We start from the raw sequence: 19,995 nt of genomic DNA, 5'->3' as shown, positions 1-19,995 counted from the left end.
ACAAAAAAATGCTTCACACAATGGAATCTCTGGGCCACTGAGAGATGATCTTGACAGGGTGTGAATAAGTTCAATTGTCACCAATTCCAAGAAAGCATGCGTTCAGCGTGGTGTTCACCAATTCAGCGTGAAGAGCTCTGCATTCTATAGCCAATGGAGGAATATATGGATGCGTTTAGTCGAATGCATTCTGGTCATGTAAGAATATTGGCTGACCTACAGAATTGTAGTAAATCAACTGAAAAGGCAGTTAATATAGACAAGCTATCACACCTGCCTAATGGGATTTGCCTTATTGCTTAAAAATTAATGCAAGGCTAACATCTATTCATTATTTAGCAAAACTGCACCTCATTTTTAAATGGTTTCAGCATGTTTAGTTTTTGGCAGCTTGCAGGAAACATTGGGAAATACAATCAATACCCAAGTCATTCTTTTAAATTTGTTCTTGGTTATCTTTAGCTGGTGGAGAAGGTGGAGACAGGATTTAGTCCTGATGTGAGTAGAAACATAGAAAATAGATGCAGGAGTAGGTCGTTCGGTCCTTCGAGCCAGCACCGCCATTCAATATGATCATGGCTGATCATCCAAAATCAGTACCCCATTCCTGTTTTTCCCCCATATCCCTTGATTCTGTTAGCACAAAGAGATAAATCTAACACCCCCGTGCAAAACATCCAGTGAATTGGCCTCCTGTGGCAGATAATTCCACAGATTCACAACTCTCTGGCTGAAAAAGTTTTTCCTCATTTCAGTCCTAAATGGCCTACCCATTATTCTTAAACTGTGACCCCTGATTCTGGACTCTCCCAACATGGGGAACATTTTTCCGGCATCGAGCTTGTCCAATCCAGAGGGTCCAGAGTCAAGAGAACATTGGAAACGATCACCAATGCATCCACGATTTCTAGGGCCACCTCCCTGAGTACTCTGGGATGCAGAGCATCAGGCCCTGGGGATTTATCTGCCTTCAGTCCCAACAGTTTACCTAACACCATTTCCTGACAAATGTGGTTTCCTCTCAGTTCCTCCCTCCCACTAGATCCTCGGTCCCTAGTATTGCCGTTGCTCGGTTGCTTCAGAGAGCTTTAAATGTCCACTTGGTAGCACAGAGGTTGAATTGGGTAGAGTGGAGTACTGTAATACAACAGGAAGCCTTTCATGGTTATATTTTACCGGTCATTACTTTAAAATTTAGAGATACAGCATGGAAGCAGGCTCTTCTAAGTCCACGCCAACCAGCGATAGTTCACTTGCACTATCCTACACACTAGGGACAATTTACGGAAGCCAATTAACGTACAAACCTGTAGGTCTTTGGAGTGTGGTAGAAACTGGAACACCCGGAGAAAACCCAAGCGGTCATAGTGAGAACGTACAAACTCCTTTTAAACAGAACCCATAGTCAGGATTGAACTCGGGTCTCTGGCACCGTAAGGCAGCAACTCTACCATTGCACCATTGTGCCCCGCCTGGTGTCAGCATAAAAATGACCAGCTTGCTGAATTCTATTTCAGAGTTTATCATGGGCTAAAATCAGAAGCCATAAGGTACCACTCCACTGCCATAACTGCTAAGCTAATTTACACAGGGAACTGCAGATGTTGGTTTTACAAAAAAATACATTAGTCTGCATAATTCTAGCACTGCATCTTTTTTAAGCTAATTAACAGACTGTTAATAGAAACTGGGTATTGCTGTAAAATAGATTGGCCACTCCATTAGCTTAAAGCCAGTCCATGGTAATGTCCAGGTTACATCTAAACTCTACTCTTCCAATAGAAAAGCTTGCTATTTTCCTTAATGTATAGCTCTGGAATGAAATGATAGCTCTTATTCATTCCTGAGCTGAATCATCTACATTCAATAATTTTAATGTTTGAAAAATGAACGTTCTCTGTACTCATGCAGGATTTTCAGCTTTCAAATAATAGGCTTTTTTAAATTCATAGGAACAGAAATCATTCAGCACAATATCCAAAACTGGCTCAGTACAGACAAAATGTATGTTAATGTGACATTAACTGATTTTGCAATTGTTTGTAGGTAATTTACCTTCATGGTTAATGTGGTATGGATTTGCTGCAAGATATATTTCAAACAGTAGGTGCTTAGGTAGACAAATCACCCGCACCTAATCAGATATATCCGAGGACACTGTGGGAGGCTAGAGAGGAGATTGCAGGTGCCCTAGCTGTGATTTATGAGTCGTTATTAAACACAGGTGAAGGGCCAGAAGACTGGAGGGTGGCAAATGTTGTGCCTCTATTCAAGAAGGGCTGCAGGGAAAAGCCATGGAACTACAGGTCAGTGAGCCTAACATCTGTGGTTGGAAAGTTATTAAAGAGTATTCTAAGGGATAAGGTGGACAAGAGATGATAAGGGATGGTCAGCATGGTTTTGTACGAGAGAAGTTGTGTCTCACGAATCTGATTGAGTTTTTTGAAGATGTGACCAAAAAGGTTGATGAAGGCAGAGCTGTGGCTGTTATATATGTGTATTTCAGTAAGGCATTCCACAAGGTTCCGCGTGGTAGGCTGCTCTGGAAGGTTGGATTGTATGAAATCTAAGGAGAGATAGCGGAATGGATAGAAAATTGAGGGGTGAGGGGTAATGTTATAAAGGTGTACAAGGTCATGAGAGGAATAGATTGAGTAAATGCACACAGAGTCTTTTGCCCAGAGTAGGGGAATCTAGAACCAGAGAACATAGGTTTAAGGCAAGGGGGGAAAGATTTAATGGCAATCTGAGGGGTAACTTTTTTTACGCAAAGGGTGATGTGTGTATGGAACAAGCTGCCGGAGGTACTTTCGCAATATTTAAGAAACATTGAGACAGGTACATGGAAAGGGTAGGTTTAGAGGGATACGGACCAAAAGCAGGCAGGTGGTTCTAATTTAGATGAGCATGTTGGTCGGCGTGGGCAAGTTGGGCTGAAGGGCCTGTTTCCATGCTGTATGACTCTATCAGTGGAAAACACCAGTATCTGCGATGCCCTCAGGATGAAGTCAGGATGAAGAAACTTGCAGCATTATCTGCTGACATGCCACATTTCACTCTCTGGTGCCCTGTTGCAATCCAGAAGTCAAAACTAGCTCTAATCGTAAATTAAAGTACATGAACTTTTTGGAAGGGACATTTGGCTGCGGTGCAAGCCATTCAAAGAGGGTAGTCGCACCCTTACGGATTCCTTATTGGCAACTACTTTCCACAAAGTGCCCACTTCCCATACAAAATGTTTATCACAATTTTGCAAATGTTGCTTTGACCCTTAGAAGACTCTACATCCCCTCTCAACACTGTTTTGTGCATTTATTCTTTGGTCAGCATTATTCAGAGCTGAAAGGGTATTGATTGGCTCGTGTCATGATCCACCAAGGACTACTTCCAGATGTCAGAGCTGAAAAGAAAGGAGGAAAGGGTTGGAAATTCAATTCCTGAAGTGCATCCTTCCCTAAGCTCTATCATTACATAAGGGAGCTCATTAACAGAGTTTTGGAACTGATGCTAACATATTTTGCTTTGGGTTTTGAAGAGTTTTCTGAACCACAGTTGGATAGAATGTGAACATTGTTTTAATGCAAGATAAATGTTACGACTTTTTTTTTAGATCAGAAGGCTCCCTTTGATGTAAAGGGTACAAGACAGCAAAGGTTGGAGGAAGCAGTGATAATCTTCGCACAGGGTAGATCAAAGGGACATCATAGAATTGTGAACAGAGTAGCATAACAGGCTCCAGAGGCTAAATGGTATTTTTATATTCACATCACAAAATAAAGCACAGAAAATATGGCACAGTGAAGCTAGAGACATGTCAAACCCAGTAACATTTCACCCTTTGTTTATCAAGGTTTGACTTAAAAATTCAGATATATATTCTGGATTGGAAGCTTCACCTTGTTTGAATTTACAGGCACATGAAAACAGAGACCCAGCAAAGCCCCACCCATAGGATCTAAGCTATAAATACTGGATGGAGTGTGCACTGCATGCTCATCAGTTTACTGATAAGTGATGACGTATAGATTTGTTAGTGTGATAAAGGCCATCTATGGCCCAAACTTCCACGGCTAAGGGATAGAGAGGCAGTCAACATTCACTGAAAGGAAGACTTTGAAGACCTCAAGCACAACTATATCTTTGGCAAGAACTAATTATCTTCACCCCACAGCTAGTTATCCTTGCCAGCCCTGCTGCCAATCGTGAACTAACTCAAAATCAAGGAAGCTACATCAAGGAAGGGGAAAGGAAACAAAGCCTCAGGAGCAGATAAATCATCATCATCCCCAATGACATTAAAAATAAATCAGCCACAAGAGCTTCAGTCACAAGTCCACAGCCTCATCACCCACATCTGGGATGAAGATGATATTCCAGAGGACCATCACTACTATAATTTTGACCATGTTCAAGAAAGCAGGCAATTCCGACAGTAGCAATTGCACAGAGATTTTCACTTTCCACAAATGGGAAAGTCAGTACTTGATCCTCTTCAAATGCCTCCTCAGTGGCTACAGACCTTCCTGAATCACAGTGTAGATTCTGTCTGGAGACATGTAGACATAATCCACGCTGCACTACAAATCCAAGAAAAACAGGAATAAAGGCATAGATTATTTTCCAAATGGGGAAAGAATCCCGAAATGGGAGGTGCAAAGGGACTTGGGACTGCTCGTGCAGGATTCCCAAAAAGTTAATCTGCAAGTCGAATCGGTAGTAAATAAAGCAAACGCAATGCTAGCATTTATTTTGAGAGGGCTTGTATACAAAAACAGGAATATAAAATTGAGGCTCTTTAAGGTGCTGGTCTGGCCGCATTTGGAATATTATGAGCAATTTTGGGCACCATATCTGAGGAAGGATGTGCTGGCTCTGGAGAGGGTCCAGAGGAGGTTTATAAGAATGATCCCAGGAATGAGTAGGTTAACACATGATGAGCTTTTGACGGCACTGGGCCTGTACTCGCTGGAGTTTAGAAGAATGAGGGGGGACCTCATTGAAACGTACAGAATAGTGAAAGGCTTAGATAGAGTGGACGTGGAGAGGATGTTTCCGCTAGTGGGTGAATCTAGGACTAGAGGTCATAGCCTCAGAATTAAAGGATGTTCTTTTAGGAAGGAGAATTTCTTTAGTCAGAGGCTGATGAATCTGTGGAATTATTTGCCACAGAAGGCTGTGGAGGTCAAGTCAGTGGATATATTTAAGGCAGAGATAGATAGATTCTTGATTAGTATGAGTGTCAGAGGTTATGGGGAGAAGGCATGATAATGGGATTAGGAGGGGGAGATAGATCAGCCATGATTGAATGGCGGAGTAGACTTGATGGGCTGAATGGTCTAATTCTGCTTGTGATCTTATGACCTCTGGCTGAATTCGCCTCTATGCAAAATCACTTTCCACCTCACCAAAGCCTTTCACTCCATTGACTGTGATGGACTGTGGAACACTCTCCTCAAATTGAGCTGCCACAATCGTCTCTCTTTTACTTTTGATCCATGACAGTATTCAAGATGTAATATGAGCCAATCAGTCTTCAACAAAACCACTCATGATGAATACTGGCCGCACCATCGCCTCAGTGCTTTACTCAATTTATTTTGCTGCAATGTTGCTTCTCATATCCAAACTGGCCATAAGAGTGGAGCCAATTTCAGAAATAAAGGGAAACTGTTCAATTTATGGAGACTGTGCTCCAGATTAGTAAACATCAATAGTCCAGCTGCATTATGCAGATGACACTAATGTCACCAAAACACACCCACATCCAAATATTTCAAATGGAAATTATCTGCACTGAAACATTCACGGCACTACAGCACATCCAATTTCAAGAGATAAATGCAAAAACTTCGTGGATTGAAATATTGGTTCTTTAATGTGCTTCAGCACAACAAAATAATTTACATTTATAAAGCATCTTTAACATAGTTATACATCTCATGGGCTTTCAGAAGAGTTTTATCAAACAGCAGACAACAAACCAACACAAATTCATAAGCAGAATCAGTGCACAAGACGATTCATGTCTGTGTTAGTATTTTATTTGAGCTATTCAATTATAATTCAATCCATAATCCTCTACTTCAGTTTTCCATTTCTCCTGATTATTGACTGCGCTGTAAACATCAGTCGATTTACACCATCCTTTCACAGTGAATTTCAACTGCGTATAAAATGGTTTTGTCGTCTCATTTGGGTTTTAATTGGCAATTGTCTTAAATTTGATTCCTATGGCTATCCAAATCTATTGGCCTGAAATACTCCATCAAAATATACGATTTTGAGATCTAATAAATCCCTCCTCAACCCATCCCAAAGCCTTGCTGTTCTTCCTTAGACCACAGTTTAAATGAAATACCAGCTTATTTGAAATAAAGATAGAAAATGCTGGAAATACCTAGTGGGTCCAAAAGTATCTGTGTCTATGCTTCAGGTTGATAATCATTCATCAGAACAAAGAAATATTAGTACTCGTTAAATTATAGAGAATTCTGAGGCGATGAGAGATAGGCTGGAAGAAAAAAAAGTACATTCCCCATCCACCCCTCCCGACCATTTTCAAGCCAAATATCGGACATTCTATTTAAACTATATTTTCATGTTGAGTACTTAAGTCACCCTCAAAGATTTCTGTACACACACCCTTAGGTTTCTGCTTGTGAAGCCCATGGTAAACCTATAACATTTATTTAATGAAAACACAAGAGACTGCACATACTGGAATCTGGAGCATAAAACAAATTGCTGGAGGAATAGTAGCATCTTATGGGGGAAATAATTGTCGATGTTCCGGGTTGAGACCTTGCATTAGGACGGTGAGTGACGAGACAAGGTAGCCAGTATAAAGAGAGGGGGAGAGGTGAGACACACATAATAAAAATACTATTGCCTCTCGCCATTCTTCCTTCCTAAACATATCCCTTCATACTCCAGTGTTAAATGTAATCAACCTTGTGAATGTTCATTTCACTATTTTTATGTCCATGTTACTCTTTAACTATAACTTCATCCCCTTATACGCATAAATTGTCCCCTGTATATGCAGGTTCCAGAAAAAAGGACATTGTTTCTAATACTAAACCCTAAGGACCACCACAGCATATCATTCTCCAGTCTGAAAGAAAACATTGCCAATATTCTCACATTCTGTTCCTCAATCCAGTTTTACATCCATACTCCTAATGTTCCTTTGATTCCATGGAGATTTATTTTTACTAATATCTATTCCACCGTCAGGATCGAACTCAGGTCTCTGGTGCTGTGAGGCAGCAGCTCTACTAGTGTGTAAGTGTGCCACCCCTAATCTATGCTCCCTTCTTTCAATACCAAGCTACATTAAAAAAAGGCAATAGTAAAATTAAAAACTGAAACATATGCCAGAATTTCGATGTAAAATGTTAACTTTTGAACATTATAAATAATTGCAGACCTTATGGCTCAGTAGGAGGGGCGAAGGAAATGAAAAATGTATGAGCAAGAGCTGAACTAGCTAAGGAATAGGAACAGTCGACCATGTGATGAATGAGATTATTGATACATATCTAAATCAACTCCACTTTCCTTCCCTATATTTGTATCCATTGAATTGGTTGGTGCCCAAACATCTATTTATCTGTCTTTAATAAACACACGCGCTGAGCATGTAGAATAGATTTTTAACCCATTGAGTGAAAAAGCTTCCTCTCATCTAAGGATGACCAACTACCCATCCTCAAGCTTTTGTTTCTAATGTCTCCGAGTTCTCTGTGGGCCAAACCTTGCAGCCAGCAGCAAACGGTGTGCGCTTGCCACTCACTAATGCTGTCCGGACAGGTTAGTGGAGCTGCCCTGCCGCCAAAGTCTCCCTTATCCAAATGAAAGGGCCTTCCTTCCTTGCATGCCACAATGCAGCTCATGGCCAGATTAGACCTTGCTGGCAAACCAGCTGAAAAAAAATTGTCGTACCTGCACCCAACTTAGCATGGGCTAAGTTTTAAAACCATTATAGAAATTAAGTTTGTGAATGCTCTCAACATTCAGAAATATATTTTTAAAATCAATGAAACAAGTCAACTCTAAAAATTACATGAAATTATAGAAACACATAATGGGCCTGTCCCACTGACACGACTTTACAGCGAATGCCTTCGGCCTTCAAGCTCGAGGGCACTCGCCTGGAAAACCTCGAGCTGGATCAACCCGTCAGCGATGAAACCGCGAGCTGGATCGACCGACCGCACACACGCACACACACACACAAACACATCGCAAAGGTGGGGCCAGGGAAAGCTGTGGAGCGCTGCCTGAAATTCACACCCGCGATGAACAGGCTGCACAGTGTACGGTAAGTCCTTTAGAGAGCGCGGGGGGGGGGGGGGGGGAGGAGGGGAGAGAGGGGGAGAGAGAGGGACGAGAAGGGGAGAAAAGGGGAGAGACGAGGAGAGAAGAGGAGAGAAGGTGGGGAGAAGAAGTGGAGACACTTCTAAGAAGTCAGACAACTTATAATAAAGTTTAGCGGGCATTTAACCTACCGGTCGGTTTTCCTTGGACCTGAAAACTCCAATGAGCCAATTATAATGCCCGGTCAGCGAAGGAGATTGCCTACGGCTGCCCTCGACTGCCTGTAACTACATAGCGACCCCACTCCACTGCACTACGAGTTAAAAAGAACCATGCCGAGGAAAGACTCTATCCCCTACTCCCAATTCCTCCGTCCACGTAGCATTGCGCCCAGGATGAGGTGATCCATACCAGGGCATCAGAGATGTCCTCACTCTTTAGGAAACAGGGGTTCCCCTCTTCCATTATAGCTGAGGCTCTCACTAGGGTCTCCTTGATATCCCACAGCTCCACTCTTGCTCCCTCTCCCCCCATTCGTAACAAGGACAGTATCCCCCCTGTCACCTTCCACCCCATCAGACACATACATAATATAATCGTTCAACATTTTCACCACCTCCAACGGGATCCCACTACTGGCCACATCTTCCCATCTCCACCCCTTTCTGCTTTCCAGAGACCGTTCCCTCCGCAACTTCCTGGTCAACTCGTACCTTCCTACCCAAACCACCCCCTCCCCAGATACTTTCCCCTGCAACCGCAGGAGATGCAACACCTGTCCTTTTACCTCCCCCCTCGACTCCATCAAGGGAACCCGATAGTCTTTTCAGGTGAGGCAGAGGTTCACTTGCACCTCCTCCAACCTCATCTACTGTATCCGCTGTTCCAGGTGTCAATTCCTGTGCATCGGCGATCGTTTCGCTGAACATTTCCGCTCGGTCCGCTATTGCCTACCTGATCTCCCGATTGCTCAGCACTTTAACTCCCCCTCCCACTCCCAATCAGACCTTTCTGTCTACTGAGCCTCCTTCATTATCAGAGTGAGGTTCAGTGCAAATTAGAGGAGCAACATCTCACATTTCACATGGGTAGCTTACACCCCAGCGGTATGAACATTGACTTCTCTAACTTCAAATCGCCCTTGCTTTCCCTCTCTCTCCATCCCCTCGCCCTTCCCAGTTCTCCCACCAGCCTTACTATCTGCGACTACATTCTATCTCTGTCCCGCCCACTCCCCTAACATCAGTCTGAAGAAGGGTCTCGACCTGAAAAGTCAACCATTCCTTCTCTCCAGAGATGCTGCCTGTCCCGCTGAGTTACTCCAGCATTTTGTGTCTACCTTCGTTTTGAACAGCATCTGCAGTTCTTTCTCACAGACCTTGATACATATTACAAACTGAGCCCCTAGCACTGGTCCTTGTGGAGCACCACTGATCACAGACCTCCAGTCAGAAAAACATCCCCCTACCATCACCCTCTGCTTCTGTGACAAGGTCAAATTTGTATCCCATGTGACTTCATCCTCTGGACCGGCCTATCGCGAGTTCATGCAGACAATTTATCGTACAGGGTGCCCTAAATCCTGCTGGATAGTGACATTTACTAATTTTATACCTTTTATTCATTTGTTCCAGTCTTCCTATCATTTCACATCTCTCCAGATTATATTCTGTCTGCTGTATCTGTGCAGAATGTTATCCATATTATCTTCCTTCATAGTTGTTTCTGTCCTTCTCAGTGTTATATTTTCCCACCAAACTTCTTACTGTTCGTAATCCTGAATATATAACATTCTGACCTCCAAGTCACAACATAGACTGATGTCGTGGCACTGTTGCTTTGCAGCCAGCCAATTCAAAAATGTCCCATTCATTTCAGTGCCATCTTAGTTTCAGTCATTGAACCAATCTCCAATTTAAGTCAAATGCAAAATGCTGAAGGGAATCAGCTGGTCAGGCAGCACCTGGGTGAAAGAATGGACAGACAATGTCTCAGGTCAGGACTTTTCTGCAGAAACGTCGTCTGTCTATTCCCTCCACAGATGCTGCCTGATCTGCTGAGTTCCTTCAGCACTTTTGTGTTTTGCTCTTGATTCCACATCTGCAGTTTCTTGTGCCCCCAATTTGTCATTGGTAAAAACACTGAATCCCATGAGTCTTAATTTTGCGCATGAATCCTGTGTGGCACCTTATCAAAAGCTTACAGAAATGTAAATTCACTACTCATTAATTCCATATTATACTGCTAGTTGCATCTCAAAACACTTTCCAATTTATCAAACACAATTTCCTTTTCACTCTCCATAAACATACTGAAAACTTCAAAGTGCTGTTCTACAACATCTTATCAATGAATTTTAACTATTTTAAATTATTACTGATGTCAAGCTAGCAGTCCTGCAGTTAATAGTTTATCGGTCCTCCTTTCTGGAATGCTGTAGGTCAAGTGTTCCCTATATATTTTTGAAAATCAAATTCAAGGTAGCCATTAAATTTGAAATGTCAGGTTCAGAAATTAGTCAATATTTAGCCCATTGTTCACTCCAGGATATTTTTGATTAATAATTTTCCATTCATTAATCACACATTGGATAATTGTTTTTCCACAACTTAAAATACCTTTTGTGCCTTCCTCTTTTAGACAGGTACAATGTTTCATGCTTCTGCAATTTCACCATATAATTATTTCTGTCTCTATCTCTAAAGGCACATGCTTGTATTCATTAATTTCTTCCTTACACCTTATAAATGCTTTCAGAATGTTTCTCTAAAATTAACCATTTTATGCTCCCATCCTATTTCTATGTCATTCTTTGCCAATTAAAAAAACCCTCATAATCCTCAGTCTTGCTTGCTCTTTTTCTGACAATATCTTTCACTTCATTCATTAGTTGCAGATATATTACTTTTCCATTGTAGTTTTTCATTTATCACGGAATGTATATTTGTTGAGAATTTTGAATTGCCTAATACAGTTTACCGACATAGTTTTTGATATCAATTTAGAGTATATCTGAGTTAATTAATTCAGTTGTATCTCTGTTTTCACCTGAAGTGCAAACTCTGCTTATTTGTGCATAGATGCTGCCTGACCTGTTCAGTGTCTCCAGCATATTCTGCTGGAGACATTATTCTGCATAATTTAATCTAATTTCACAGTCTATTTCAGCTATCTCAATCATTCATATTTCTATGACTGGCTTTGTTTAAATCTAAGACTAATTTTCACTCAACTAAATAATTCTCATATTTAATATAACATTCAGCAGACCGCTTTTCTTCTAATATGATTGGTAATTAATCATGTCTATTTGGATAATGTATTTCTAAAACAGTTGAAAACACTTATCAGTCTAGTGATATAGAAAAATGTTTTGTATGCATTCAAGTAGACATTTTTCTCCACGTTATATTTTCCAAATCGGTGAGTTCTGTCAAGTTCCTTGATGATTACATTAACTTTTTAAACTTGCCCTTCTATCTTATTTATTTAGACTGACAAAAATAAGGGCACTATAAATTATTCCTATCAATATTTTCTTATTTCATAGCTTCATGCATGTTGATTTTGTATCTTAATTTTCTGAGCTGAGATCTTTTCCACTAGTTGATCTGTATCATATATTTTAATATCAAAGGTATTTTTTCTATATGTAACCACTGGTACTAACCAACACATGTTCTCACTTCCCCAGGTTTGATGACAGGCGATTTAACTGAAAGGTTAACCCTGTTTATCTTTCTAAAGATGCTACTTGACCTGCTGAGTACCTCCAGCATAGTCTACGTTTATTTACTATATCAATTGGGAACTTCTGAAAACATGTCAGAATACATGACAACTGTAATATTCAGGCATGTTATGCAATTAAAAGTCACATAAACCTGTGGGTAGATTTGACCAGATATATTTAATCTACTATAAAATATAATTCAATTAAAATATTTTAAAATAAAGCCATGTTGTTGAATGTTTACATTTCATTTGAAGTGGTTGATTACTAAAGTTGATCGATTCATCTATTGTAGACATTTTTTTCAGGGAAGAGACACCTACAATTTATAAGTGTTTCAGCCTTTAAGCCAATGAACACATTCTAAAGGTCTTATAAAACAGCCAAAACAACAAATATGTCAATATAATGTTAGGATCTTTAATCAGGAAAGAATCAAAATAACGTGGCTGATATATGTACAGTTCATAAAGGGACTGGGTGGCGAGAGAGGGGCTGGACTCTGGTGGGTTGGGACTGGGCCTCCACACCCACCCTGTACATGGGAGGGGCCCAGAACCCATCAAACCCCCAAACAACCCGACTTGGCTTGGGAGCGCAGTGTGTGATTTGAGACAAAAAGCACAGAAACAGACGGCTGCCACACTCACCACAACGGAGTATTTCTTCAGGTCCTGCAGTCCGGCTAGGTTCATTTTCACGCCGGCTGGTTTCCCGCGGCACAGGCCCGGTCCTGGCTGGCGCGCCGCTCACTCCACGGCGTAGCGAGCATTCTACCGGCCTTGTGTCGCCACAATGCCCACATGTGACGCCCAAAGTCGCATGTACCGCGCTCACCGACACACCGACACACCTCGATGGCGGCCTCTCAGAAACAACATGTGTTGGAGTGAGGGCGCTTGGGCACCAACAAAGATTATAGAGGAGCTCCTCTAGTATCTTTGGGCACCAATGGTACTTCACCAATGTGTTAGGCCGTAATCGTTGCTTTAACAATGCACCTGCACCAATGCTGGTCAGGTACCAACGAGCCTGGCACCAATGGTGGTCTGGTACCAATGGGCTTGGCACCGATGGTGGTCTGGTACATTTGAGCCTGGAATCATTGGTAGTCTGGGATCAACAAGCCTGGCATCAATGGTGGTCAGGTACCAACGAGCCTGGCACCAATGGTGGTCTGGTACCAATGAGTTTGTCACCAATGGTGGTCTGGTACCAATGAGTTTGTCGCCGATGGTGGTCTGGTACAGTTGAGCCTTGCATCAATGGTAGTCTGAGATCAACAAGCCTGGCATCAATGGTGGTCAGGTACAATTGAGCATGGCATCAATGGTAGTCTGGTTATCAATGAGCCTGGCACGAATGGTAGTTTGTTACAATTGATAGTGGTAATGGTAGTTTGGCATCAATGGTTGTTTTGTACCACTTCGCCTGACACTGATGGTAGTCTGGTACCAATTTGCCTAGCACTAGGATAGTCTGGTACCAATGGGCATGGCACCGATGGTAGTTTTGTTCCCCTTGCACCCGGTATCAATGGTCGTTTGATTTCAATGGGCCTGCCTCCAAGAGTAGAAATAAGGAACTGCGGATGCTGGTTTACAAAAAAGATCTCAAAGTGCTGGAATAACTTAGCAGTTCAGGCAGCCTGGAGAACATGGATTGGTGACATTTGAGTCTGGATCCTACTTTACACTGAAGAAGAGTCCTGACCTGAAATGTCACCTAGCTGTGTTCTCCAGATATGCTGCCTGACCCGCTGAGTTATTCCAGCAGTATGTGTTCTTTTTGGCACTAATGGTACTTTGGTACCAATGTGCTTGGCAACAATTTACTCACTTTTGAAGAAAGTATTTTCTCGCGTTCAGAAATTGCTGGGCTATGCAGACTCAAATAGGATTGATGGTCAACCATTTAGTATTATTCAATGATTCCATAGAGTAATAGGATCAATCATTCTTCAAGATAAGAATGGTATAATTGCAACGTGGCTAGAATTTACATACATTTAAGATTTTTAATTTGTGGTCTGCAGTATTTTGTCTGTTGGATGTAGCCCTGCAATATTAGTGAGGCATTTGCAGGATCTTGACGGTGAAGAAATGTTGAATATCAAACTAATGTGTGATTTGGAGTTATGGATCTTGGGCAGATGAGTTTCTTGCTGAGCGAAACACAAAGTGCAGGAGAAACCTCAGTGGGTCAGTCAACATTAGTTTCATACTAAGGTTCTTTCTGTAACGTCCTTAGGTCTTACTACTCCAAGTTTCTTTCTTCCTGAGCTTAAGATCCTGTGGCTCCAAAGGTGACTGCATTTTAATCTAAATTACATTTAAAGGTACCTGTCCAAAACACACTACCCATGTATTTCTGTTTCTTTTCCTTTTGTAAAATAGATATATTTGTTTTGAAACAAAAGCATGTGAAGAATGCAATCTGAACAGTCAATTTGGAGCTACTGAGCACTGTTGTGGTTCTTTCCCTTATTTGGTTCCTCGTCACATCCAAAGTTTTGTGAAGTGTTTCAGTTCCTCTATTCTGAAGCTTTGTTATTGGTACTGGTTATTATTGTTACATGTACTGAGACACGGTGGAAAACTTTGTATTTTGCATGCTACCCAGGCAAATCATTTCATACTGGAGTACATCAGGTAAGTGTTAAAGAGGAAAAGGACATAATTTAGAGTATAGTGTGACTTTTTTTCAGCTACTGAAACAAAAGTCCAGTTAACAAAACGTGCAAGGGTGCAATGTGGTAGATTGGCAGATCTGGAATACAGCTTTGGTATATGTGAGTCAAGAGTCTGATTACAATCGGGAAGAAGCTATTCTTGAATCGGGTGGTACGTACATTCACGCTTTTCTATCTTCTGCGCAAGGAAGAATGAAAGAATGAATGATCAGGTAGTGAGTGATCTTTGATTATATTGGCAACTTTCCCCGAGATGGTGTGAAGTATGTGGAGTTTGCACATTCTTATACCACATGTTTCCCTTGGGTGTTCCAGTTTCCTCCTATATCCTAATTAATTGCATGCTGTAAATTACCGCTAGTGTAGGTGTCTGACAGAAAACATAGTGGGGGGTTAATGGGCACACAAGAGAATAGGTGAAGAGGTTACAGAAAAATAAGAGAAGGGACTAATGGGATTATCCTGAGAGCCATTTTACACTCAATGTGCCAAATAGCTGCTTATGACACAATAAAATATTTTTAATTAATTTGCTATACCTCTGCTCCAAGTATAAATTAGATTCTGACAACACTTCTCTCTCCACAGGCATTTCCAACATTTCTATTTTTGTTTGCACTCTACCCATCAGTACACCTCAGTGCAGAAACACTTCTCTGATTTCAATTCTAATCCCCAAGCCCCTCCGGATACGAAGGCTATTACTATGTGATTCATTTCCTGTGTCTCTGCACTTTGGATCGGTTGCTTTAATTATAAAATAACTTTGATCAGGATCCACAGTTGTGTCAGCTGTGACGGCAAATATGAACCGATTCAACTTCAAGCCAAGTGTTTCAGCACTGCGGACTACTGATGGGTAGAGTGCAAACAAAAATAGAAATGCTGGAAATGCTGTTGTTGGAACAAATAGTGTTGTTGGAATCCGATTCATGATTCCATGAGTCTATTTCTGCAATTGAACTTTACACTTGTGGTTCACTGCAAATCCAGGCAATTAATTTTGGGCACTATTCCTTTTTATTACCCCCACTCAAATCAGCAGCACACCTGGGTCATGAATTCCAAGGAAATTATTTTTCTCTTTAGGCCAAATACCATACATTTTTTGCCCGTTCCTCTTCATTGCATTTCCCCAGCCTCTGCTTGGAACAATGTTCCATTCTTTCATAATTTAAACTATTCAATGTGATTGCTGTTCTTTTGAGTTCACTGACCTGCACTTTCTCCATCTGCTTTTTACCGCAGAGAAATTTCCCAACTAGGAAGAAACATGCTGCCAAAGACAGAAAGAGGAAGTCAGCAAATTTGATGTCAAATGGATATTGTGAGAGAGACCATAGGATTTACAGTCATTACATGGGCCAGTTATTGCCAGTACTAATGTTTCGATGATGAATAGCCACCCCTCTCGTTCCTGTTTATCCAGCACCAGTCTTCACACCATCAGCGGGACAGGCAGCATCTGGAGAAGGCTCTCGACCCGAAACGTCACCCATTCCTTCTCTCCAGACATGATGCCTGTCCCGCTGAGTTACTCCAGCATTTTGTGTCTATCTTCCGTTTAAACCAGCATCTGCAGTTCCTTCTTGTACACCAGTCTTCAGTGGTTCATTTCGCACACTGCTGTAATAAAGTCACCATTGTATGGCTGCAGGCCACAGCCCAAACATATCGAATATTCAGACATCCGGACCAACACCACTCTGTTGAATCAGCACTCAGCGGAATGGTGTTAAGCAAGGGCGTCAATTCTGTAAACGATACAAAGTTGGTAAATGTCAATTTTGACATCCAGAAAACTTTCAGTACCACTTAAATCTGGGATGGTCTTTTTATATAAATGCCTATTAGAATAAGCTGAAGTGTTTACCCTGTCGTTTGTACTATAGCAGAGACCATTGTGCCCCGTTCTCAACTGCTCAGCAGACCAAGTGCTTGAATAATCTCCACCTTTTGTTGTCCAAATAAATCAATGATAAGTTTTACATTCTTCAATTCCATCAGTTTCCTAGCTACCTACTTTGGTGACCTAGAATGTAATTGTCTTGATGGATGCAAAGTTGAGCTTTTACACTACTTCCAATACATTGCCAAATTATGTTCATACTCCTATGTATTCTGCATTTTACCCCACATCACTTAAAGTCACATTGCAAGAATTAACTTGTGCTTTCTCCACTACTTTTCACAAACCTCAGCTAACTCAAAACTGTGCCCCTCTTACTCACCCAAAGTCCCTTGCACCTTGAGCCTCATCAGCTGTGAAAATAGTAATTTTCTAGTCGCTGATAATGATATGGAAAGGCTCAATAATATTTCCAAATACATACACCATGCTCCATCCAGTTCCAGATCTTTTGTCTCCATCACACAATTCTCTCTATTTATCCATCAATACTACTATGGTTTACTACTGTCAAGTGTCTGCTTCCCGATGGTCTGACGGCAAGATGTTCAAATGCTCACATTCTGAACTCAACTTTTTCCTGTGTCCTCAATCGGTTTCCGTTGCAATCCCCCAAGCCAGTTATCTGAGCAACTATCTATATCTATATAAATAAAAGCAGATTTATTTTTCTTATAGCTGTTAAAAGTAAAGGATGCTAGACACTAAAATAAACATTTTATTTTTTAAATTAATTGAGATTCCATAATCCACGTGTTTAAAAATCTGGAATTCAAGTACAGATGTTACAGAGATAAGCAAGAATAGTTAAGAGGTGATCTACATCACAGTCATAAGATCAAGAACAATCTAGGTTGGATATTTGAACTGTACTGATAGTCAGTCTGGACTACCACAGTATTCTGATTTGTCTGGCTATGCTGGATTGTGGATGGAAAATAATTTTGCAATTCAGAGGATGTACTGGAAGTTCCTGTAAATGATGGAGCAGGCCAGGTTATAATTTTCTCTGTTATCAGATAGTCTATGGACACTGAAAAGGCATGTGCACATTGGTCATTTTAGTGTCCTGTTAGAAAGTAATAGTTTTGTGCACTTTGATAGACATGTACATTGGACATTGTAGTGTCATTAGAAGTTAATAGTAATGATTTGGCGTCAAGCAGAATAAACCAGAGTTTGAATAGATGACTATTGTGGGAAAAAGGATTAAAAAAAAAAAAACCCTAAACCCTTTCAAACTGAGATATAGATCACATCAGACACCAATTCCAAAATACAAAGTAACTTTTCCAGAATTTATATCAATTGAAGGTTTTGCAACAGGATTTTAATATCTAATTTAATCAGAATTGATTCTGTATGATCTGAAGCCGATAGCAACATTATAAATTAATAAAGGGGGATGGGGCAGAAATCAATAGCATTTGTTTTGGGAAGAGTGGCAAACAAATTGTCCACAATTTCAAGCCACTGCCCATGTTGTTTGGTAGACTCTTCAGCAGCAAAGATGTACATGTAAGGTGAATGACATGACTGAATATTTTAGTATGTGTTCAAATCTATATACACAGTCGCGTGATTTGGAACACCGCCCGAGTGTGCTACGTAAGCAAATATTAACTGTCACTACATATAAAAGGATTGCCCAAACTCAGGAAATATCAATCAAGTTATTTTAAAGCTGAGGTAAACAATAAATCACAGTGCACGACCCCGTTGTGCATGAACACAATAGGAGAGACGGGATGAGTAAAATACCAACAAGCTTTTCTTTTCTAAACATTGTCAGAAAAAGAGAACATTGATGGGAATGAGACATTTAACAATAGATGCACATGGAAAGATCAATTTTGCAAAAGGAAACGGCAGACATATTTTTGATTCAGTGCAGACAATCTCTAGATTGGAGTGAAAGATGGAATGAAATATTCAGGGGAGACTGATGCAATTGAACACTTTCCTTTGTTGTTCTAGGTGTAGCTGTGTCCACACAAGGCCAACATATTTCTAGCCTGTTTCTGACCCCTTTGTTTAGCACATATGTAATGTAGGAAAAAGATGTCTGACATTTTTTTAGAGGGATGAACCTTTATATTTGTATGCATTTTGGGTTACATACAAATATTAAAGAAATTATTAAAAACATGTCTAATATATTATTGTAAGTGCATAAAATGTTTGGCTTCTTTATAAAAATCACACAACAGAATCACTCAGAGATATAGCTTTTCCTTCCCTTTTAACCAATTTGAATAATTTTGTTGCTAAAATTAAATTTAAAAACAGGTTACATTTCTTGTCAATGTGCATGGTAAAAAAAACAAGAGTTTAGCATATTTGCTCTTCGGTAAAACATCTTCCGAATTAACAGTGCCTAATTCCAAGCTCTGCTCTCATTTTGGGATTCATTCAGTGGCTTGGATGTGAAATTACAGAAGGATTAAGGACATCTTTGAATCCTGTCAATGTCCAAGTCCTGTTGGGTATGCATTCCCTCCTCACAGTCATATTCTCCAGTTCCTGATTGCGGAGATGTGCTACCTGAACAGGTAACTTTGTTGTCCTCCAGTTCATGTAACACAGACATGGATGTTTCTGCTGATATTTGACCTGTATTAAACCAAGTGAAAGAATTCTCCATGGCTTCCAGTTGCAGGTCTTGTTCAGGAATTGACGGATGTTCAGCTTTCGCTCTCCGTCCTTTCTTTGCAAGCTGCCGAGCTTTCTGGATGTCTGCAAGCAGTTCCTGATTTCCCTCTTTCCAAACTCTATACTTTGCTGCTGTCAAATGAGGATCCTCCAGGATCTTGTTAATTGATTGCAAATCCACAATTTTAGCCTAAAAATAGTCAAATAATCAGTTAGTGACCACAACAGCAAAACAGAAAGAAAATGCAGATAAATCCTTCAATGGGACTGATTTAAACACTTGCCTTTAGTGTGCTCTTAAGAGCTCGGAGATTGTGTGCTTTCTCATTGATAATTGGGTTCTTATTTCGTCTGATGAACGACTGATGATAATCTTTTCGAAAGGGTTGTTCTTTGCCGATTAATGACAGCCCACCTTGCTCTAACATTTTCATTAACACCTCCAATTCATCATTGGAATTCTGGCTGGGTTCTAAGTAAATGGACATAAGTATCAGTGAGTTTTGTGCAGTAAACAGTATTGACAATACCTTATCCCCAACAGTTGTGCACAAGGAAAAGGAATGTTCCTTAAAGCCAAATATAACCTGATAAAAAAGTTTGACGAGCAAAAGTTTGGTCTTAATTTGTGTTGAGTTTTAGTTTGATGATATCAGTAGTTAGTTTATTTTACATAATTAATTACTAGTA

The 19,995-nt window shown here is 40.6% G+C and overlaps 2 protein-coding genes across 2 annotated transcripts in view; both read right to left on the bottom strand.

The window, feature by feature from the left end:
- The window catches only part of catsper4 (cation channel sperm associated 4), a 58,614-nt gene extending 44,648 nt beyond the window's left edge, over positions 1-13,966 (bottom strand). Inside the window, exons 1-3 of the mRNA XM_033044770.1 lie at positions 13,892-13,966; positions 13,077-13,308; positions 4,483-4,577 (exon numbers count right to left, since the gene is read on the bottom strand). Of these exons, the coding sequence (XP_032900661.1) occupies positions 4,483-4,577; positions 13,077-13,308; positions 13,892-13,966 (402 nt within the window). The remainder of the gene's footprint in view (positions 1-4,482; positions 4,578-13,076; positions 13,309-13,891) is intronic.
- Positions 13,967-17,355: 3,389 nt separating this feature from the next.
- Positions 17,356-19,995, bottom strand: part of cnksr1 (connector enhancer of kinase suppressor of Ras 1) — a 67,096-nt gene continuing 64,456 nt past the window's right edge. The window contains exons 20-21 of the mRNA XM_033045079.1: positions 19,590-19,777; positions 17,356-19,495 (exon numbers count right to left, since the gene is read on the bottom strand). Coding sequence (XP_032900970.1) covers positions 19,097-19,495; positions 19,590-19,777 — 587 coding nt within the window. The 3' untranslated portion in view covers positions 17,356-19,096. The remainder of the gene's footprint in view (positions 19,496-19,589; positions 19,778-19,995) is intronic.

Source organism: Amblyraja radiata, chromosome 27 (genome assembly GCF_010909765.2).
Source record: "Amblyraja radiata isolate CabotCenter1 chromosome 27, sAmbRad1.1.pri, whole genome shotgun sequence".
NCBI lineage: Eukaryota > Metazoa > Chordata > Chondrichthyes > Rajiformes > Rajidae > Amblyraja > Amblyraja radiata.
This window is presented reverse-complemented; position numbering and strand designations above follow the sequence as displayed.